General features: G+C 37.3%; 1 protein-coding gene across 1 annotated transcript in view; it reads left to right on the top strand.

Annotated features, from left to right (window-relative positions):
• LOC131435046 (low-density lipoprotein receptor-related protein 1) overlaps positions 1-24,419 on the top strand; it is a 515,798-nt gene that overhangs the window by 448,898 nt on the left and 42,481 nt on the right. The window contains exons 3-5 of the mRNA XM_058602524.1: positions 16,287-16,397; positions 20,203-20,712; positions 20,776-21,925. Of these exons, the coding sequence (XP_058458507.1) occupies positions 16,287-16,397; positions 20,203-20,712; positions 20,776-21,925 (1,771 nt within the window). The remainder of the gene's footprint in view (positions 1-16,286; positions 16,398-20,202; positions 20,713-20,775; positions 21,926-24,419) is intronic.

The following is a 24,419-nucleotide window of genomic DNA, read 5'->3' as shown; positions in this document are numbered from 1 at the left end:
CACACACACGCGCGCGCGCACACACACTCTCCAAACACACACACACACACACACACACACACACACACACACACACACACACACACACACACACACACACACACACACACACACACACACACACACACACACACACACACACACACACACACACACACACACACACACACACACACACACACACACACACACACACACACACACACACACACACACACACACACACACACACACACACACACACACACACACACACACACACACACACACACACACACACACACACACACACACACACACACACACACACACACACACACACACACACACACACACACACACACGGACATTTACTCAGTTCGTCGAGCTGAATCGATCGATATATGACATTCGGCCCTCCGGGCCTCGGAAAATATTTTGAAAGTTTGAGCGAATTCTATTCCTATTTTTTATATATAAATAAAATATTTTTTGTATATATTTTAACCTATTTTAATCCACCTAGCGGTGTAATGTAGCCTCCAATGTAATGTTGGCATGTTTCAGAATTGCTTCATATCGGTTATTTTTTGTTAGATATGTTACACAACTGATTCAACACGTTTCTGTAAGATATGTCAAATTCATTCATATTACTGCTTGTAAAACCAACTCAGAAACCTGAATGGATTAAGTTCCACATCCGGTTTTTCAACTGACTGTATGACAAGATCATTTGAGCAGTTTCAATTCCGATTTCCACTTAGCAAATATTACTGTTATGAAACATATGAAACAAGAAACTTGATGCACATCATACAAAAGTGCGCTTTTCCAATCGCAGAATCGTTGCGAAAAAAGTTAATAAATTCAGTACTAGAACAATGTTTGCTACTTGCGCTTTCTCAAGTATAATATTGTGGGATTCCATTCAAAAATTTTCTCTTCGATTTGGAAGAAACCAAGGGATTGCTTGTGCATGAACTAGTGTAACATACAGAATGAAACAATACTTTGCTCGCGTAGGTTATTCTTAAGAAAACGAAGTGGGTTCACTATTATATGCACTTCCGGCACCGGAACCCGAGAACCGGTATAAACGAAATCGGATCGTACGGCCACCAACTAACATGACGTACAAACTCTACTAGTTTTTATTAAAATTTTGAAGATTTTATACAATTTTGCATCGCACTCTAAATGACGATTTAAATGTTTGTTGTATCCGAAAATATGCAGTAATTTTTTGTAGGACCATAAGACCTTTCATTTGGCCCTAAGATTGAGAATAACGGTTTTGAATCCAGTTTACAACATATTTTAAGGTTTTCGTTTCGCCGGTTTAAGAGACAGAGTACAATATTGAACACAATTTACCCTATAACTCCGGAACCGAAAGTCGGATCCGGATGAAATTCAGTAATTCCGTATGGGACCATGAGACCTTTCATTTGAATCTAAGATTGTCAAAATCGGTTCAGCTATCTACGAGAAAACCTAGTGAGATTATTTGACACACACACACAAGTAATGTCATGTACAAGAGTTAAAGTTCTTGTTATTTTTTTTGTTAGTATTAAAAGATCATATTTCAGTGAAACTTCATTTCCAATAGGACTCACAATATTCAAATTAAAATTGTGCACACTCTCGAGCTGCTGAGCAAGTTTTTGAGCTTTTTCGCCATTTGTAAGAAGTATTTGAATTCCTTCCTTGAGAACAGGAATTGGTTTCGGAGGTTTCTTAAGAAATTTAGAAAGTTTCCAGAAGGGTTTAGAATATGGTTTCAATTTGCTCAACTTTTTTAGCGAAATTTACATTTCGCAAAAGAATAAATCTATGTTAGATTTCTGTTTTGTAAAACCTTAAATATGTTTTTCATAGCAGGATCACGAAAACGTTGATATTGTCGTCGACGAACATTCTTCAACCGAATGAGCAGTTGAAGATTGTCATCGATGATAGAAAAATTTAATTTAGTTTGAGCTTTGGGAACTGAAAGATTCAAATTTTCTATTGTTGTGCGATGTTCGCAGAATTTTCAAAAATAATTTCATGATCCACATGATTTGCAATGTCAGATCTGTATTTAAACCAATTAGCTCTGTGATTGTTGAATATAGAATTGGTTTGATTAATTATAGCCTCATAGTAAAGTCTGCATGTTACAGGAAGATGAGTCAGCATGTGTAATCGGTTCACTACAAATGTGGCTTTGATCTGTTAGAACCAGATCAATTGTAGAGCGGCTTTTCACGGAAGAGGAACAAGTCGGATTAAAATTACAATACATTGTACTGTACTGTTGAAGGCTTGCGAGAAAGAGCATTATTTTCATGCTTCGAGGACCAAAAAAAAACATCGGCATAAGTGCATTTTGTCGAGAGGTGATTACTTTGAAGGAAACGCAATAAAGATTTTTTGTTTTGTAACCGCACTACGTGTATTTTCAAGACCCAATGATATGTTAACAAAATTCCGGATAACCTAAATCGATGCGATTCGAAATTATTGGACACTCAAACTCGTCAAAAAATCGTTTGAACGATTTTTCTTACTTGTGCGTTTCTTGTCAAATAGGTTAAGCTTTAACGTCAAATTAGACGGAAAAGCAAACAATCGGTTTCATCACCAGTGAAAGCGAAGCAATCAACATCGCAATCTTTACCGTTTATGTAGAAGTTTTTCAGCACGTGTCACGATTAGCCCCCCTTTTTCCCAAATCTCAATCGACACGAGACCAAAAACAAAGTTCAAACACCATCGCGGCGACACATAATGTGTTTACACCACAATATATATATGAAAGTGGGGAACCAAACCATAATACTACAAAAAGAAAATAAAAACATACATCACCGAACGCAATCTCGTGCTGAATCGAATTGGGCGCGGGAAAAAAACGGTGGCAGGAAAGTCAAAAGAGAAATATGAACAGAATGAATGATGGATAGATTAATAAATGGAGCTACTGTGACTGTAGAGCAATAAGAACAGCATTGCCAACAGAGAAACGTTGCATCGCGCAAAGAAAGTGATGCAAAAGTCATCATCAAAAGCAGTAATATCAAACGGAACACATAAACCCTTGTTTGTTGGCATGTTGTGCAGAGAGAACTATGAAGGGTCAATTGTAAAAGTTGTACAGTTTGCTTCGTTTGGTTTGCATTGTCACATACCGTCGGTGAGTGTTAAATTGGACGCTTGTTATAAAACTGTTCGTTTGTTTGTCATAAAATTGCAGAATTCAGCAACGCAGAATACGCTATAACATACCAATATTTCGAAACTTTTTTGATTTCAAATGAGTCGGCTGCCGAGACATGTTTCCTAAGATGTGCCGTCGTTAATGCCCAAAATTCCACTTGGTTAATGCCCAAAATCCAAATTGGTCAAAGTTGTGGGCAATTTGGTGGATTCATGTCTTTTGGGACGAAAGTGACATTTTTTATTTGGTAGTATACCATTCTACCGTTGATTTCGAGTAGTGGCAAGAAGCAAGATCTGGCCAGAAGACAACAGGATTCTTGTGGCTTCGAATCATGGGTAGAAGTCGTTTTTGTAAACATTCCTTGATGTATATTTCGCTGTTCATTGAAGCAGTGGTGATGAAGGGTTTCGAAATCTTACCGCAGCTACAAATTGCTTGCCAGACCATAGCTTTCTTACCAAATATTAATCGATGTCTCGGACTGGTTTAACACTTGCCCTTCTCGCACCGTATAATATTGTGGTCCCGGCAAGGATTTGTAATCGAGTTTCACGTAGGTTTCGTCGTCCATGTTTATGCAGTTCAAATTTCCTTTTGCTCGAACGCCTTCAGTATACGTTTATAAAACTGAGGGTTAGCAGGACCTTTTTTTCGACCCGTTTTCGGTTTATCCTCAAAGGTGTTATCCTCACTGAATTTCTTGATTGCATTTCGCACGGCTTTTTCACTTTCTCTTTCCATTTTTGCTATCTTTCTCAGTGACAGTCCGCGTTCTGTGCACCATTTGTACACAATTTTTCGACGTTGCTCTGCTGAAAGTCCACGCATTTCGAAATAAACTAATCAAAACGAATAAACAACTGCACAAGTGGTTAGAGAAGAGTGTAAACAACAGGAAAATTGTAATAATGGGTTCAAAATCAATCGAATCAATCCTTTTGGCAATAAATTGATTTAAGTTGTAAAGCAAAAAATCTATTTTCGACAGTAGTTTCCATTTTCCGGAAAACGATGCATGAGATACTTATGTATATTTGTATATACTTATTTTGCTGAAATTGACATGTTGCTACGCTTTGGCGTTTAAGAGTTATTCGACTTTTTAATTTATTTTGGAAAAACAATTTAAACACTAATTTAAATGAGTTAAAAAACTGAGACCCTCCCAGTTTTCTCTCTAACCTTTCCCTATTTTATGATCATTCCGAAACCGTATAAGATTCATTTACATCGATCTGGCATTTGATGAACATTAATGTTAGAAGGTTGATTAGTTTTTGATGAAAAATTAGTCATAACTTTTTAACGGTAGCTTAGATTGAAAAACTTTGCTGAGTAAAATTAGGCGCATTAAGGGTTGAGGCCACTAGGTCGCGTAAAATCACGTAGCTCGCTGTGCGTATTCCATTTCTCTCCATGTTCTCTCGCAAATGTTTAAAATGACTCTCGATGTGGCCGGGTGCCAAGAAAGTTTTGATATTTTCGGTTACAAGTTTGACTACATCACATAAAATCCAAGAAAGCTGCCGCTTGTTTGGCAGCCTTTCTGAGCCGATTTTATTTCTCTCTCATGTTTAGTTATGTTACCAGGGAACTAAAATGGCGCCGACATAGAAATCGAATTACCTCCACAAAAAAAAACTTACACTTCATTTTCACCGCGACAACATATATGTTTTTATGCACTAATCGCATCTAAATTAAATTATCTAGACATTGTCAGGCGAGATATTCAATGAACAAGTTAAAAGGCGGCGTTTTTAGCAATGGAATTCTTCCTTCAGAAAAAAGACTTTCCCGACCGCTAAAGTCAAACAATCATTCTGAAAATTTCACAGAATAATCTAAACTAATTTTCTAAGAGATTGACAGTTGGGTTTATATTCGTCACCGTTTCTGAGAAAATCAGGTTTAAAGCGTGAAAACAGTCCTTTAAAACGCCCTAAAACACACTGGCCTCAGCCCTTAATAAGCTTCATAACTCTTTGGAAGAAAATTTTCTGGTACAACTGCTAACGAAAAAGTGACCACTGGCTACTTATTTATCTAAAAAAAAGTGATATGCAAAAAAAGGTGGACGAATAATTGAGACATAACTGGAGGACAAGAATACGAATAAAAATAATAATCTCTCGTATTAGTTTATTGTGGGAATTTCGTAACTTTTACTGCTACACTTCCAGAATTGTAAAGATGCATTCAAACTATAAATTGCCTAAGCCAATTGTTTTTGTTTATATCATTTATTTTTCCCCGGCTTTAACGGCTTTTTGGTCGTTCACCGAGAAGCTGGTCAAATGTTGGCTTTATTCGCACTCGTTTGGTGTAAATTTTGCACTGTGAAAAGTACTCAAAGCTAATCCAATTATTCTAAATTTTTATCTCCGATTTGCAAAGAAGCAATCTTTATAGTTCTTCAGATAACATTTGGAACCATTAGAAGGGCATAATGTTCCCCATCGTTCACTTTTCATTGTATTTTGCTCCAATGCAAACGACCAGCAGCAGATTGACGCAATCGATCTTCTTTGAAGGGAAACTGGTTCGGTGAATGTTCCGCAATATTTCAGAAAACATTAATTTTGATTTTTTTGGGATTGACAACTGAAAATGTTATTATAAATTAATGATCATATTTCCGATGGCATGTAGCAAAACTTATGTTAATACGTTAGATACAACAAGAGATATTCACGATCGAAAACTTATCTTTCTCAGAGGGTAAATTTTGAAAAGGCGTCCCATAGAAAAGTAAGTCGTATTCAGGACAAAAATGCATACGACAAAGAGCTCATCCATTTTGGAAGTTGATTTTTGGTCTCTTCATTCGTGAAAAAAAATGTTTTGTCATATTGAAACCGTTTCCAAATTTTCATTTAAATCGGAGTAAAGGGTATACGGAATCAAATTACATCGAAAAAAATATTAGGCAAAATTCATCTATAAAACTTTCAAAGAATCATACCAAAAATATATAACTTTTTCTATGTTCGTTTTATTTAATCCCATATTCCAATGAATTAACCTTCCTCTTCAAACTACTCATGGAATCTTGCACAACGCTTTGACCAACATTTTTTTTTTGCGTGGAAATCCACTTCCTTAGGATGTTTCCGAAGCGCATGCATCTTTGATGATCCTAGTACTTTTCAATTGGCCGCAGTTCATGTCCGTTCGGGAGATACATTTCCTTCGGCACGAAGTTAACTTCATGAGTCTTGTACCACTCCAAATCATTCTTCGAGTAATGGCGCGAAGCTGAATCCGACCAGAAAAGCATAGGACCATTGTTCGATCTTAGAAGTGGATGCAGACGCTTTTGGAGGCATTCCGCTAAGTATACGTACATATTGATCGAACCGGTTGTAACAAATGGAGTGCTTTGCGTTCCACTAGCTCAAAAAACTTGCTATTGCTACAGTATCAGTGTTGAAAGGATTACAAAAAACATCTGATCAATTTCAGTACAATGTTTATATTGTAAATTCCATGTAAGGCTTGCTCGCGGCAAAATCTGGGCACCTCTAAATACTAAATCTGAACTGACTAAATCCTCTAAACGCGTAAAATATTTCGCAGACTGCTGAATGTATGTCTGTTTATTGTGTAAAACTAAACTTCCTGGTGATACTAGGGTAACCGCTCCCTATTCCATCTCATTGGTAAGGACGTTACCTGAAAACCTGGTTCTAGCTCACTATATTTTTTTCATATTTTATGCTTTGCTCCACTTTGAGAATTGGTCCACATTTCTTGGAAATTAAAATAATATAAAACACTTCTCATATGTTCACTACTTCATTCCTAATTTCATCTCAATGGATGTTTATTCATCCTATCGTTGGTCCTATATCATTTAATTCAATAAGGTCCTATATTCATCCTATTAATTAGCGATGGCGATAACAATAAAAACAACATATGGGACTATTACCAAATACAAATAATAATACCCCTAAGTCCCATACAAACGAACCGATAATGTTTGGTTCACAGCCTGGCTTACTTGCCTAGCAAATTACTCCCTTTCATTGTGATTATTTGAAAATGTGGAAGGAGATCGTTTATGCTAGTTGCTACGGTGCAAAATAAACTTGTTTTTTTTATGTTTATCGTTGCTGTATTAAACTGCAACAATCAGTCTAAATATCACCGGCACTAACACAAAAGATGAAAAATGAACACAAACACCCACGAATCTACAAATATCAATACAGCTAGTAGTATATTCATAGTGGCTTAACCATTCTAGATTATTGTTGAACTTACATTTCGTTTGTGATCTTGATTATCAGATAAAAACTGTTTGTTTATTTATTTTTCACTATAATAAACAGTAACTATGGTGAACTTGTTCTTACCCTTCAGTGTTGCTAGTTTTATAGAAAACTCGTTAAAGTACATTGTCACTCTGACAGTGTATCATGACAGTGTACCGCACGATGCAAAATGTGTCCTTGAAAATTTGTCGAAGTATTCCGTATTATAATTTGTATTTGCTATTACATCCTCTGGTTCGAACTGTCAGAACTTCTCTTAAAAAGGCTTAATACCAATTGTGAGACACGATTTTTTTTCGAACCTGTTTGGAATCCAATCGACTTTTGAAAATTTTGGGTTGGTTTTCGTTTCACTTTAATAATCACAACTGTAAGGTCATTCGGGATCGGTCAAATACAAATATGAAAATATCAGATGCGCAGTCGATGAAACACACACTTAACAGCGTTATGTTGACATATAGCGGAAAGAAACCAGTGCTACTAGATTTGCCACAATGGTTATTTCATTAGTATTTACCACGCACTTTCCAGTAATATCAGAAGCCGAAATAGTTTTATCAATGAATATCAATAATATAGGGAAAGGGCTCCCTATTTTATCTGAGCTCTTATTTCCATCTCATCCCTTCACCTCATTACTTTGAACATGGATAATATCTTACAATGTACCTGAACCAAACTTTGAAATGTTTTAAAATGATTATTCAAGCTATTGCCACACTTTTTCATTGGAAGAAATGGGTTCGGTGATCGTTTTTTTTTTTCATTTAAAACAAACACATTTTCGTCTCAAGATTTACAGTTCGTCATGTTTCTGAAATTCGTTTCAAAACATGATCACTGTTTCGCACAATTACACTACTATTGAATGCTGGATGACTTCATAATGAGTAATGTTAGCTTTCCACTTGATTAGTTAACGATTAAAAACTTCAAAAACTGCCCGACAAGCAATAAAAGTCTTCAGAAATATGAGATGAAAGTTTATCACTTAGTTTACTTGATTGCGCTTTGTTTTCATCTCATTTGGTTTCGCAAAGTTGCCAAGTTTTCTCATAATGTTACATAAAAAATGGTTTTCCTTCTTCAAATTATCGACAACAAGTATTTTTTTGGCTTCCGTGACATTAGTTTAATTATCTTGTTGATATTAATATTTCAATAAAACTGTTTCGGCTTCGAATATTATCAGAAAGAGCGTGTTAAATACTAATGAAATAACCGTCGTGGTAAATCTAGTAGCACTGGTTTCTTTCCGCTATATGTCAACATAACGCTGTTAAGTGTGTGTGTTTCATCAGCTGTGCACAGAGATGCCAGATATTTTCATAGAAAATATGTATTGCTTTGCCTGAAAAGTCTATATTACCGCAATCAAATACTGAGTATCTATTCAGAGAGAAAAGTCTAATTTTTTACTTCTCACTTTTTATGAACATGTACAAATCTGTATTACATTTAGGAAATCTGTATAAAATCTGTACTCTGATCGCAGAAATCTATACAATACAGATAAATCTGTATAAATGGCATCTCTGGCTCTACATTTTGTTTTTAGAAGGGCCAATGCCTAAATTAAAAAAATCCTTTTTTGTTTTGTTTTTAAGTTTACCAAATTAACTGCACAGTAAAATTTTAAATTTAAAACGAAAGGTAACGAAAACGACCCAACAAATTGTAAACGTCGAAATGATTCAAAACTAGTTCTAAAATTACCGTGTGTTGTCTTATAGTTGGCATTAGGCCATTTTTAAGAAAAAGATGATGCCAGATATTTCCATAGAAAATCTGTATCTCCTTATATTCATAATGTGTATTTATCTGTATTCACAAAATTTTCGCAATAATAACACCATTTCACGATTGAAGATGAATATTAGTAGATATCTGCAATCTTTTTGAATGTTTTCACCTTCAATTATTACGATCAGCAATCTTTTCTTCCAAGTCTTTGAACAGTATAATGTGCTTTGCTAAACTTTTTGAATATGCGCAAAACTCTTTGAGTTATTGAATCGACATAGCATTTCAATGCCTAATTTGCAAATTCATGTCAGGTTATAGTTTCTCATAATGATAATGATAATGAGATTTCGTTCAATCATTACATCTATTTGAAGTTCAAATCTAAGTTCCATATCTTCATATACCAGATGAGTAAGTTCAAAGAGTCGTTTTGTTATCAACAAATAGCGAATAAAATCTATTCATTTTTTTTGCTTGGACCCCACTCTTCAATGCGTGTGTTTTTGTTTACGTGATTTCGAGAAAAAACTTGCTTTTATTTTGTATTAACCATGTCGATATGATTTTATTGATCAATTAAGTGAAGGTACGGTACCGAGTTCTTGTTGAGACTTATTGCTTGTGAACTCTGGTTTCAATGTTTCAAAACAGGCTATTTTTATGTTATTGACAAAGAACTTTAAAATCGACCACAAATGTATGTAGATGACGAGCTACAATTATTATTGGACTAAAATGATACAAAAATAAAACAAATTCTGGCCGAGAATTTCAATTTCATCCTCAAGCTATTTCTGATAGTCTTAGAGCTTTGGGAAAATTTTCAAATGGTTTGTAAATGGGTTCCACACAAACAGAATGAACATGCAAAAAACCCAGTGCGAAATGCTCCTTTCACGCTTCGAAAAAAAACTGCATCGAATTGTAATTGTCGACGACAAATAACTATATTTGGGAACCCGAAACGCAGAAGTCATGGATAGCGCCAGGACAATCATCAACATCGAGTTAAAGATCCTATAGTTTTGAGAAAAAGACAATGTTAAGTGTCTGATGGATTTAGGAGTAGTGAATTACGAACCTAGCGAAACAATCAATATCCTTCGCTACAGGTAATATGCCAACTCTTCAAATAAAAAACAATTTGACACAGTTTTTCGAAAACCTCTATTTTTTCTTGAAGAAAAAGACAGTTTTAATTTCCGCAACTTAGTAATTAAATTAAATTTTGTTCTTTGGTTACGAAACTTTCATCTCATCTCTAATACTAAATCCTAAACTAGGGCTTAGGCCAAATAAAGAAAAAAATTCTTACTTTTTTTGGAATATGTATGAATCTGTATTAAACATACGAAATCTGTACAAAATCTGTATTCTGTATAAAATCTGTATGTGCATGTAAAAATCTGTATAATACAGATAAATCTGTATAAATGGCATCTCTGCCTGAGAGTGTAATAGTGCAATGTTTTGTTTTGATTGCTGTCGCCATGACTAATTAATAGGATGAATAAAATCCTTTGAGATGGAATTAGGAACAGAGTAGTGAACATATCAGAAGTGTTTTAGCTCCATGCTCAATTCTCCATGTGGAGCAAGGCGAGTTAAGCAGAAATATGGAAGATCATAGTGATTTTAGTGGCTAAATCAGGTTTTTAAGGTAACGTCCTTACAAATGAGATGAAATAGGGAGCCCTTACTCTAATTAAACTAATGTCACGGATTCCAAAAACGTACCCACATCTGTAATGGGTATTCTATCAAATTCTCGGCTTGATACCTGGACATTTGTAAAAGTTACGCTGTATTGAGTACATCTGCGATTGTGCGTGTCCTCGATTGTGTACAATTTTCAAAATGGAATTGAATTTGCAACATCGAGTTTGCATTAAATTTTGCGTAAAACACGGTTTCATTGGTGCGACTACATTGCAAATGTTAGAAGTGTGTTTCGATAACAATACTCTGAAGTCGATTATCAGTGGCATGAGCGTTTCAGAAGTGGCCGTTAATCTGTGAGTCGTTTTCAGTCGGAAAAGAAGGCGATACTCACAGTTTTCATTGATTACAAGGGTGTTGTGTATCATGAATTCCTTCCACAAAGCCACACCTAGTCTACAAGGAATATTATTTGGGCGTTTTGCGACGAAGCAATTCACCGAAAAAGATCAGATTTGTGAGCAAACAACTCGTGGATCTTGCACCACGATAACGCACCGTCACACAATGCCAACGTTATCCGTGAACATTTGGCTAAAAACGAATACCTTCTAGCAATCAACGAATTCACCTGATTTGGCTCCCTACAACTTTTTCCTATTCGTTCCATTCAAGAAACCGCTCCGTGGAACGCCATTCAGCACCCGAGATGAGATTATGGAAAAATCGCAGATGGCTCTGATGGCCATACCGAAAACTGAATATAAAAAATGTCTCGAGGATTGGATCAAGCGCTGGCATAATTGTGTTGCATTCGGGAGTATTTTGAAGGGGGCAATATTTTCTGAAAAAAATCCGGGAACTTTTTGATCAAGATAGTATGTGCTGGGCAGCAGCGAAATGTTTTGTTTTACAGCCGAAATGGAACGGAACAGAGTAGAGGAGCCTTTCAAGACGAAAAAAAATCTCAAGTTTCGTAAAAATAATATTTGGTTTGGCAGACAATATGCAGCTGTGGTCGAGCAAGGCAAAGCTTTATCACTACTGGACCGGTAAACAAGGAAATAATAGGAATGTCTGAAGAAGCGATTGTTACTATTCCTATACAGCCATGATGCTCCCGCGCTGTTCTGGTGTGATTTAGCATCTTGTCACTAGTATTGGTCGGTATTGAGCTCTCGTGAAGAGAGAACTCTCTCAATATAAACAACAAGCTACAACTAACGAAAAATTTCGAAAATCTTTGAGAAAAGTAGCTAAATCGGTTGCAAAGAAGTCTACTCAGAGTCTGCACCTTAAAAGTTCGTATTTTCTTTGTGAAGCCATTCAGTAACTGTTATTAGTTCATAATATTATAAGCAAATTCCGACAAAAATCGATGCAATCTTCAATTGAATCGATTCGCTCTCTGTATTAATTAGTAAATTAGTATATAAGTTCCTTTTCCCCATTACACAATACAAGTAGGTTTAGAATTTTCCCTACACAAAAATCTCAGAATTGCGGAAGCAAATAATGTCCTCATGGTAATAACCAAATCATATAGGGCTGAAAAGTCGCCACTTGTGGCTGAACACCCAATTAAAATCTTAATAATTTAATTTTAACTCATATTCCAATAAATAGTTATTTAAAAAACGTGTTTAATCAACCTAGTAGTGGGATGATACCTTTTTTATCAATTCGCATGTGTTTTTTGCATGAATATTCTTCGGTTTTCAGTTTTCATGGTTGCATAAATAGTGCAAACTTTGCGTCTGCTTAGCGGTTTAAGTTGAACTGCTAGGCACGAGATGGCAGTTCAATTTGAACTGCTTTAAGCACTGACGAGCCGAAGGCGAAACGCAAAGAAAGTTGAAACAAAATATGTGCTTTTTTGCACAAAACTAAAAACCCCTAAATGTTCATTATCATGTTATACGAGAACCGGAAGTCATAATTGAATTAAATTAATTAATTTTGTATATAAGTTTATTTTATTTTTGAATTTTTGTTTCTAAAATTTGATTAGGCTTTTTTTGAGAAAACGATTGAGCTTTGAGAAACGATTTTATACTGGAACCGGAATTCTAAAATCGGTATGGCCGAAGTCAGATAAATTCACCTGAGTAACTGTATAGTTTACATTTGTTTCAAAATATTTGAAAATCAGTGAAGACATCTTAGAGAAATCAAAGCACGAATTAAATTTTTAGGTGCCTTCTGAATCGACAACTGAATACTACTAAAACTGAAAAGGTAATTTTTTTTATCGACTATCCGAATCTGCTAAACCGATAAACCTAATTAATTTATGTGGAATAGACATTTTTATACCTATCACCCTGTATCCCCGAAACCGGAAGTTGGATCTGACTGAAGAACAAGATGTTTTATAGAATCTTGAAACTTTTCATTTGAATCTTAGATGATTCTTGGATTTTATTTGAATCTTAGATCGGTTCAGCCATCTACGAGAAGAATGAGTTACACAATTTTGATTTCGTTTCACATATCATCCTGTAGTTCCGGAACCAGAGGTCGGAACCAAACATAATTCAGGAACCTTGTTTGGGAGCATACGACTTTTCGTATGAATCTGAATTTGTAGAAAAGAAATTTTCAGAGAAAATTGAGTGAAATTATTTGTCACACACGCATTTGCTGATCTCGACGAACTGATTCGAATGGTATATGGATGTTATGTTCTTCCAGCATTTATTGCTATAAGTAGTTTAAAACAATATAATTAAAAAAAATTCTGCCATCATCTGGTTTATATATGTCATATTCGAACGATTATGTTGCCAAAAACGAGCCGTGCTAAAATCGGTCCGAGGCTAAATGTCATGAAAAAGGATGCTGTACACAGTCTTTTTGGTACTTAGAAACAATTGTATGTAACAGTATAAAAAATCGTGTTTTACGTTGCTCCCAAGCGCTCAAAATTCCTACTGCTGAAATAGCAGAAAAAGTCGCTTACACAAAAATTTCGATATCTCCGTTAAAAATGGACAGATTTTAACAACCTATGGCTTGTTGGATAGGTATTACCGTGCGGAATCTAAGTCTGAAAACATATTCTGTTTTCAAGGTCAATTGTGACAGTTACTGTCAAAAAACATTTTGACATAAAACTTCGTATAACTCAAAAAGTAAACATCCGATCTCAAAACCATTCAATAGCGTTTTGGGTGACGGGGAGACCTTTCATTTGCGACTAGTTTGATCAAAATCGGTCCAGCCATCTCTGAGATCTCGACCTCTTAGTTGACAACACATATACAGACACACACACATACACACACGGACATTTACTCAGTTCGTCGAGCTGAATCGATTGGTATATGTCATTCGGCCCTCCGGGCCTCGGAAAATTTTTCTAAAGTTTGAGCGAATTCTCTACCTATTTTTTATATATATAAGAAAGGTAAAAAAACTGTTATTAGTTTTAAGATTTAAACACAATTTAATCAATTTAAAAAAATGCTTTTTGGATTGTACCTACAGCAAATTTGATTTTTATTTTTAATTTAATCTGTCCAGATTTTGTCGCGAACAAGCCTTACTGTCGCTAATACAATGTAAACAAAACACTTTGAATCAATTTCACTCAAAATTCTTATTAAAAAAAAAATTACAGCCATTTGAAAATGATGCAATTAGGTTTCGATTTGACCCTTTATGTGAAGTACGATGGCCTGCAAAACATTGCTGAAATTGTTTTGAAATAAAACTAATTCGTTAAACATGTTCTGCAAAATAAATCAAGGAAAGTTCGAACGCGCCCTGACTGACGGTCCCAGTCAAGTTGAATGACAAACATGAAAGCGTAGCGTGTACCTTTGACAAATATTGCCCCACGTCTTCGGTCCATTGAAGCATGTTGTCGCGTGTCAGTCAATGCAGCAGACGACCGACTTGGTAAATTGAGATTCTGCCAAGTCTCGCCAACCTGCCAGTACTCGCCACATGTGTTTGACTGCATCCGTTTGTCAACGGTCTACAGCTGATTTGTTCATGACAAGTATGGCGCGCACACACACACACAAGTAGAAGCGAGTTGATGAAGCTACGAAAGCCGGTTCCATGGACAAGTGTTGATTTTAAATGCCTCTTTGTCATCGTCGTGAAGAATAAACAGAAGTGAAAAAAAAAACAAATGCACTATTAACCGATGCATGGATGAAGTTACGGTGGTCCGCTTTGGACAATGAAAGTGGGTGTGCGGAGAAAGATGATGCGCTGTGATGAACTTGACGTGATGCTGTTCGACGGCTTTGTTTTAGTCACGTGATGAAGTTGAACCGTTGTTGAACTCAATCAAAACGATATCAGCATAACCTAGAAAACAATGTTATATGCGAAAGTGCTTCACTGATGTATTTTCGCTTCGCACTTGTTGGTTAGCATCTCTCAAGTCGGTTGCATTTTGCCCTGGTTTGGGATATCGATTTCCTGTGTTATGCCGGATAGTTTGTATAACGAGTTAGAGGGTTTTCAACTAAACGTAATAATTTACGCAAACTGCAGGATTAGTTCGAATGAATCAGGGATTGAATTTATTTTACGATATCTGCATCACCCGAACAATCAGCACGCTTGCCATGGATATGAAAACTATATCTATTGCTCGTGCCGTGCTGATTAGAACAGAACATTTCAATGAATTAATAGCTGTCATCATAGAAAAAAAAGAAATGAATACCGGCGTTCTTTCACCCTCCTGTCACGGGCCTGCCGGAATAAACGTTTAGCTGGGGTAGGTCGCGCATCAAAGCCAGGCGTTTGTACGATGGGGTGTGCTTCGGTTTACTGACAGAAAGAAACAAGATATCGTGTTAAGTGAGTAAACATGAATCGACCGACCGAACGACCAACTGCTGCCACTTTCGTCTACCTTCGGATGCGGAAGAAATATGTGAGCCGAAGAAGCATGCAATTGAGTGAAGAAGCACGTTAAGCCGATTAATTAAAAACTTTTCAGTCCTGAAGGTAGCTTTTTCCTCCTGCTGGCACTTCAAATTTGCCAATCACGTCACGTAAATATGTGTTTGCCTTTTTAATGTTCATGTACAAGGAAACGAGGCGAAACCGTAAAAAAGTTTCATGCTGCGAGTGTCCGGTAGCGAGTAAAATATCAGATAAGAGCTTACAGACAGTCAATTGAAACAGCAACCCAAACAAAAACGGACTTAAAACTTTCATAAACTTGTACTTCAAAAATTTTTTATTTAACCTTAACGACGAAACACTTGTAAATGTTACAACTGCGCAACGAAAATATAAAAGACAATGTTTCCAGCAGCGATGCTCCACTGCATAAACCACCATTCCTAGCATGCCCAATTTGTCAACTCGTTACTATCCGTGCCCGCTCGCCCACGAACCCAATTATACTAATTAGTTCAATTGTTCTCCTTTTCCAGTGACCTGCCCCCGATCCCATTTCACGTGTGGAGATGGCAAGTGTATTCCCCAGCACTGGAAATGTGATACCTACTCGGACTGTACGGACGGCTCGGATGAAATCGACTGCGGTAAGTGTTTTTATAGGTTAGGTGCTCTAGGCAGTACGGTAAATATTCGTGAACCTGCATTCAGAAAAATCCTCACTTCAAAGCTACGTGAAAACGTATGTGATTTTTATCCATATAACTTTTCTTGTAATTCTTATGTGAAGTATATATAGGTGGCACAGAATGAACTCATGAACTCTTAGTCCACAATCGGTGTTGAACAGTCGTTCGCACCGCACGCGTATAGCTCTTGGCTTCTGGAATATTTTTCTGGCTACCTAGAATTTCATTGATTCAAGACTTCAGTCTTTTTCAAGGCTACCTGAGCCTTTTTAAAGACTAACAATTAGTCAGCCTTTCTCAAGGCTATATAAAGAGTGGTAATCAGTCTTTTTCAAGACTAAGAAATTAATCAGCCTTTTTTAAGGCTAGCTATTCAAAGAACTATTCCTCGAACTAATCAGTCTTTATTAAGACTACCACAAAATCAGTCTTTATCAAGACTTTTCTAAACTAGGAGTCTAATCGAAGACTAATTTAGCCTAGTTAATTTAATTTAAAATTTCATTCATTTCAAAAATGCCTGCGTCCAACCGGAAAGGCAACAAGCCTAAGGCTAAAAATAATTTAATACGGAATAAATCACAATCCGTTATTCAACATTTTTCTAATAACATTCACGATCTTATAGAATCTGAATGTAAAAATAAAAGACAACGGACGTACTTCCCTTCCGTTGATTCTATGCCGTCTAATAATATTTACGATTGTAGCGACATAGAAGAAAATTCTTCAAAAATTCCCAAAATGGACGCTTGTCGTTCTGGGAAGAAACATCAATCTATGCCACCAGTGACGGTGATGATTTCCGACTTCAAAGCACCCCGTACTGAGCTTTCTACTTTTCTCCCGGAAGCAAAAGTCTCATTTCAAATCGAACGAAGAGGAGAATGTCGAGTCTTGGTTGATGGATTGGAAGATTATGAACGTCTTATCCGATATTTGTTCGAAAAACTTCATAAATTTTATTCATATGATATAAAATCAGACAGACCTTTCAAGGCTTATCAAATTATCAAAGTACTGATGAAATTAAAAATGAACTAAAAGATTGTCCTGGTTTTGCCCCTTCCCAAGTAATACTTATGAAAAAAGAGCGAATGGTACTTCTAAACCACGCTCTGGAATTTCCCAGGAACTTTACCTAAGTACATTTCATTTCCCACATAAAAATTCGTTGAGAACATTATAAACGGCATAATGGTATTGCAAACTTAACGCAATGTCGTCGTTGCCAAGGCTTCGGCCATGGAACCAAAAATTGTCATATGGATATACGGTGTTTGAATTGTGCTAAATCGCATTCGAAAGACGTTTGTCCAATTAATGAAACCATTGATAAATTTTCATGTTCAAATTGCGATGGAAATCATAAATCCAATTATTTGAAATGTCCTGTCAGGGAAAAAATTTTAAACGCTCGTTCGCTTAGACAACAAGTCAAATCAATGACCTTAAATTTACAGAACATATCTGAAAATCAAAAAAACCGTCACAAATCTTCTTCTTTTAATGTCAATTATGCTAGCGTAACAGATAGACAATACTACCTACCAGTAATTCTTCAATGCCAGTCGCTTCTTTAAATGAAGTCGATTTAGGCGATATAATGGAAAATAAAATGATCTACCTACAAGAATAGATTTTCAAATGATCATCCGAATGAGTTCGACTTCATCACTTTTGAAGCATTTCAAATTGGGTGACAATTTGCGAATAATATTATCATGAATTTGAAATTTAACAATGAGGGTTAATAATTACTTAAACATCTTAAAAAAGCTGGATCTTTAAAATCGAGTAAAGATGAATTTTATAATTTTCTCAAAGTTCACAAAATTCATATTGCCATTGTGACAGAAAATTTCCTTAAACCAAATGTCAAATTGAAAAGCAATCCACATTATGTGGTTCATCGATTCGACAGGTTAACTGGAATGGGTGGTGGAGTTGCCATTTTTGTCCAACGGCAAATTAAACATCGAATTTTACCTTCTTTCAATACTAAAGTTATTGAAAGCTTGGGAATCGAAGTTGAAACCATTCATGGAATTTATTTCATCGCTGGAGCATATTTGCCATTCCAATGCACCGGCGAACACTTAAATTTCTTTAAAGGCGATTTGCAAAAACTCACAAGACATTGACCGAATTTTTTCATAATAAGGGACTTAAATGCTAAGCATGTCCAGTGGAATTGTAGGCAAAATAACAGTAATGGTAAAATACTTCATAATCAACTCTCGCAGTTCTTCATCCCAGTAATCCGACTTGTTTCTTTTCCGTGAAAAACCGGTCTACAATTGATCTGGTTCTAACGGATCAAAGTCACATTTGTAGTGAACCGATTACACATGCTGACTTTGACTCAGATCATCTTCCAGTAACATTCAGACTTTCCAACGAAGTTATAATTAATCCAATTAGTTCTATATTCAACTATCATAGAGCTAATTGGTTGGATTACAGATCTCACATTGAAAATCATGTGGATCATGAAACTATTTTAAAAAATTCTGCGGACATCGACACAGCAATTGATAATTCGAATCATTATATTATCGAAGCTAGAAATCTTTCAGTTCCCAAATCTCAAACTAAATTAAATTCTCCTATCATCGATGACAATCTTCAACTGCTCATTCGGTTGAAGAATGTTCGTCGACGTCAATATCAACGTTCTCGTGATCCTGCTATGAAAAACATAGTTAAGGATTTACAAAAAGAAATTAAACATAGATTTACTCTTTTGCGAAATGAAAATTTCGCTAAAGAAGTTGAACAAATTAAACCATATTCTAAACCTTTCTGGAAACTTTCTAAGGTTTTTAAAAAAACCAATTCCTGCTCTCTAGGAAGGAAATATGAGTTCCTTTTTCCCATTACACAATACAAGTAGGTTTACAATTTTCCAAATTTCGCAAAAATCACAGAATTGCGGAAAAATCACAGAATTGTCTTCATGGTAATTACCAAACCATGTATATAATAGGGCTGAAAAGTCACCACTTGGGGCTGAACACCCAATTTAAATCTTAATAATTCAATTTTAACTCATATTCCAATAAATAGTTATTAAAAAAAAGAACAACTGTCACTGAAACACTGTCGTTAGGCACTGTACACACGCACTTCAAAGGCATTATCATCTATGTATTTTGACCAGCCTCTGCCGGTACAGCCACCTATCGGAAAACGGCGGAAGCAAAGTTGTACACCTGATATTATATTATATTGTTGAAAAAAACTAACTTAGATTCATATGAAAGGTTTTAAGATGCCACGGAAAATTCCTGAATTTCATTTGGATTCGACTTCCTGTTCCGGAATTACAGGATGACTAGCGTAAAAATCAATTTTAAGTTTCTTATTCATCTTTCTCAGCGATGGCTATACCGAATAACAGGATAAAGAATGTTGGAAATTTTAAAAAACTATAGATGATGAAAGAAAAAAGAAAAGTATTGCAAAACTGAGCCCAAATCAATTCCATTCAATAGGTTTTACAAGTTACTGGCAAAAGCTCGTCCGAGGTCATATCAAAAAATTCGAACCGTCATATAGAGTACATCGGTACATACACCGCCTCTACGAACGAATCACACATAATGTCATTATGCTCCTGGTTCTCTTATAATAATCCATATCAACAATTTTAGATTGGGTAAAAGTTTTCCGATTGATTCCTTAGGAATTAGAAATTTGATTTCCTAAATTTGTCAAGTCACAATAAAATCCTCTAAACCAATCTTTCTTTCACTTCCAGACAAAGCGCACAAATGCAAGGACGAACAGTTCCAGTGCAAGCTGACCAACAAGTGTATCCCTCGGGGCTGGACCTGCGACGGGGATGCCGACTGCGGTGTGGTCGAAAAGTTCCGCACCATCGACGTGTCCGACGAAGACGCCGAACTGTGCCGTAGCTCCAAACACTGTCTTCCAACGCAAACCGTGTGCAGCAATGGCAAGTGTCTCGACATAGAGAAATTCTGCGACGGTGTGTGGGACTGCTCGAACGACGAGCTTCAGTGCCCGCGAAACGACACCTCCGAATGTGATGCACTCAAATGTTCCTACGACTGTCGGCAAACTCCGAACGGGCCGAAATGTTTCTGTACCAAGGGTAGCCAACCGAACGGTAGTCTGTGCGTAGATTTCGACGAGTGTCAAATCGAGGGAATCTGTGATCAAATCTGTAAGAATCTGCCAGGGACGTACAAGTGTACCTGCGCCACCGGTTATGCGAGAAACGGCAACAAGTGCCTGGCAGTTAATGGTGAGTGATTAATGTACGATTGTTTATTGGATCAGGAAGTAAAAAGTTTATCTTTTTTTGCAGCACCAAAAGAAGAGCCCGCATCCCTACTCTTCGCCACCCCGACTGAAGTACGCAAATTCGCTGTAATGAATGCAACTGCCAGTGAGCATCCCAACTCGACCGCAATCCTACTTCCGACCAGCAACGTGCTTGCTCTAGAAATGTACCATCGAAATCGGACCTTCTGTCTCATTCGACTGCAAACCGTCGCTCAGTTCGAGTGCTACAGCGTCGACAACACAACTCACGTGTGGCAAATGCCACTGCCGGATCTGTTTCCCAACATCAACTCCATCGATCATATTAGCATTGATTGGATTTCCGGAAACTGGTACTTCCTGGACGACCAAAGAGAAATCATTTTTGTCTGTTCCGGTCAGATGCAACATTGCTCAATCATCGCCGAAAACGATCTGATGAAACCCCGCGGAATGGCTCTGGATCCTACCAAAGGGTATCTCTTTTTCACCAAATGGGGTAACTCGCTGGCGAGTGTAGAACGGTCCTTTCTCGATGGTGGCAACCGAACTTCTATCGTCCTGCGGAAAATCGTTTATCCGCATGGAGTGGCACTGGATCTTGCCCTGCAGCACGTCTACTGGGTCGACACCTATCTGGACTCGATCGAGCGAACGGATTACGACGGCAATCATCGGTGGTTCATGAAGAAATCTGCTAACTTCATGATCAACCTGCAATCCTTGCACACGGTCAATGTGTTCGAGTCCACAATTTTTCTTGCCTCATGGAAAAATCGATCCATTATTGCGATCGACAAATTCACGGCAGAGGCAAAGCTTGTAGCGGCGAACGTGTCCCGAGCGTTCCACCTGAATGTGTTCCATCGTCAGAAGCAACCGGAGGTGGCCCATCCCTGTCGGAACCAGAACGGTGGCTGCGATCAACTTTGCATAACGGCATGGAAGAAAACGGTTGCCATCGGGCAGTGTATGTGTGCACCGGGCTATCGATTGAAAACCAAAAATCAGTGCGTCCTCATCAAGCGACCCACTTTCCTGCTGTTCTCTCAAAGTAATCCCGGTATGATTCGAGGCATTCCGCTTGGCATCAAATCACAGGAGGCCATCGTTCCGGTGACCGATCTGGGACGAGATGTTACATTCGATTACCACATTGAAGATCAGCTGATTTATTTCGCCCATCACGACAAGTAAGTAACTGTTCAAGCTGCTAGTGGTTGCCAGATTTATGGAAGTTTGTTTTTCATCGAAATCCTATTGACCAATAATCGATTTATTTTTTATTCATGGAAGATGAATGATTTAAAGTAAAGTAAAAGTATGTAACTTCTAATGTTGTGAAAAGACATCAACAGGATGCTGATAACGAACCTTTTATTTTTTCTATAACTAGAATGTCTATAACCAGTGCACTATGGGTCGAAACGGGAAATTAGCGTGACAAAAATATTTTCACTATTAAATATTAGTTTTTTGTAGTTGGTGTCTTCACAAAAGTTGTTTGCAATCAAATGGCGCTCCTTTTGATGAAAAAAATTACTAGGATGGTTCTAATTTAGATTGAAATATGAAATCTAACTTCCTTAATTGAACTCAAAAATGATTTTGTTGTACAAGAAAGTTGAAGAAAATTTTATTTTCGGCAGCTTTGCTGAAAAAAAAGCACCTCTCTAGCTTTTCATTCGATCGAGTTACATCAATTTTCCCGAGTAAAAGTAGGGTGGCTCCTGAATAATCACTTTTTTTGTTCTAACTTGTTTGTGAAACGTTCTACGGAAAAGTTGTTTTCAGAAGAGTTGTTGAACTAATCATTGCGCACAATTTTCAAACTTTTTCTTATGAGCTACCAGTAAAAAGTTATGATTGCTTTTCCATCAAAAACTAGTCAAGCTTCAAATATGAATATTGAGATGCCAGATCGACAAAAACGTATCCTATGTGGTTGCTGAAAGGTCATAATATAAGTTAAACTTGAAGAGAAAATTGGAAGGGTTTTATTTTTTTAACTTACTTAAATTAGTTTTAAAAATACCTTCGAACAACTCAAAAAAATTGCATAACTCATAAACGCTTACTACTTACTACTTACTTACTTCAGCAGGCGATTCTATTTTGTTGGTCGTTGAGCGCTTATTGAACGACATCTTACCTTACCTTACCTAACAGCTATAGGCCTGGGGTGTCCGTTGCTGTATCAAGAATACGTCTCCACATAACTCCATGGCTGCTCGTCGCCAGCCACTCAAGGCATGGATGCTTCTGAGATCACCCTCCACTTGATCGATCCACCTTGCTCGCTGCGCTCCTCTTCTTCTTGTACTAGTCGGATTAGAATCAAGAACCTTTTTCACTGGGCTGTCGTCCGACATCCTTATGACATGCCCAGCCCACCGTAGACGTCCGATTTTAGCTGTCCGTGCGATAGGTGGTTCCCCTAGCAGCTGTTGCAATTCGTGATTCATACGCCGTCTCCACGTTCCGTCCTCCATCTGCACTCCGCCAGATGGTCCTCAGTACCTTTTTTTTCGAAAACACTGTGGGCGCGTTGGTCCTCTGCCAACATAGTCCAGGTCTCGTGGCCATAGAGAACAACCGGTCTAATGAGCGTTTTGTAGATGGTCAATTTCGTGCGGTGGCGTACTTTTCTCGATCGGAGAGTTTTTCTGAGTCCAAAGTACGCACGATTCCCTGCCAAAATACGTCTATGAATTTCTCTGCTGGTGTCATTATCGGCGGTCACCAGTGAGCCCAAATACACGAACTCGTCAACCACCTCGATATCGTCACCGTCTATCAATATTCGTGATGGGAGGCGTAGTGTTTCTTCTCTAGAGCCTCTTCCTTCTCATGTATTTTGTTTTCGACGCATTTATGGCCAGTCCGATACGCCTAGATTCAGCTTTCAGTCCGATGTAGGTTTCCGTCATCTTCTCAAGGTTACGTGTTACAATATCAATATCGTCAGCGAATCCAAAAAGTTGTACGGACTTTCGAAAGATCATGCCACTCGTTTCGATCCTCGCTCTTCGAATCACACCTTCCATGGCAATATTGAACAAGATACAAGAGAGTCCATCTTCTTGCCGTAGCCCTCTCTAAAAATCGAAGGGACTCGAGAGCGTCCCAGTTACTCGGACGTTGCACATCACTCTATCCATCGTTGCTTTGACCAATCGCGTCAGTTTATCCGGGAAACCGTATTCTTGCATGATCTGCCATAGCTGTTCTCGATCGATTGTGTCGTATGCCGCTTTGAAGTCAATGAATAGGTGATGCGTGGGTACGTTGTATTCACGACACTTCTGGAGTACTTGTCTTATCGCGAATATGTGATCCGTAGTATCAAAGAGGATAATTCATGAGGCGCCTTTCTCGTATTTTTAAAGCTCATAGCTCAGTGATCTGTGAAAGGATTTATATAAACTAACCACCAATAGAATCGAATTTTTTCAACTTAAACATGTATAGCAACATCATTGAAGTATTTCAATAGTACACTATTGAAAAGCCTGTCTCATTTGACCCATGTCAACACCAGCCAATCAGAACGCGTTCTGAGGAAGAGAACAAAATATCTGCTGCTGTACAACAAATCGTTCGAGGAAAATGTTCCGAACAGTGTTTAATGTCGTAGTGAGTTCCACAATTTGGTTCTTCTGAAAGGCAGGAATGAATCCCATACAG

The sequence above is a fragment of the Malaya genurostris genome, chromosome 3, assembly GCF_030247185.1.
Source record: "Malaya genurostris strain Urasoe2022 chromosome 3, Malgen_1.1, whole genome shotgun sequence".
NCBI classification, from domain to species: Eukaryota; Metazoa; Arthropoda; class Insecta; order Diptera; family Culicidae; genus Malaya; species Malaya genurostris.
Note: the sequence above shows the minus strand (reverse complement) of the source record. Positions and strands in the feature narration are given on the sequence as shown.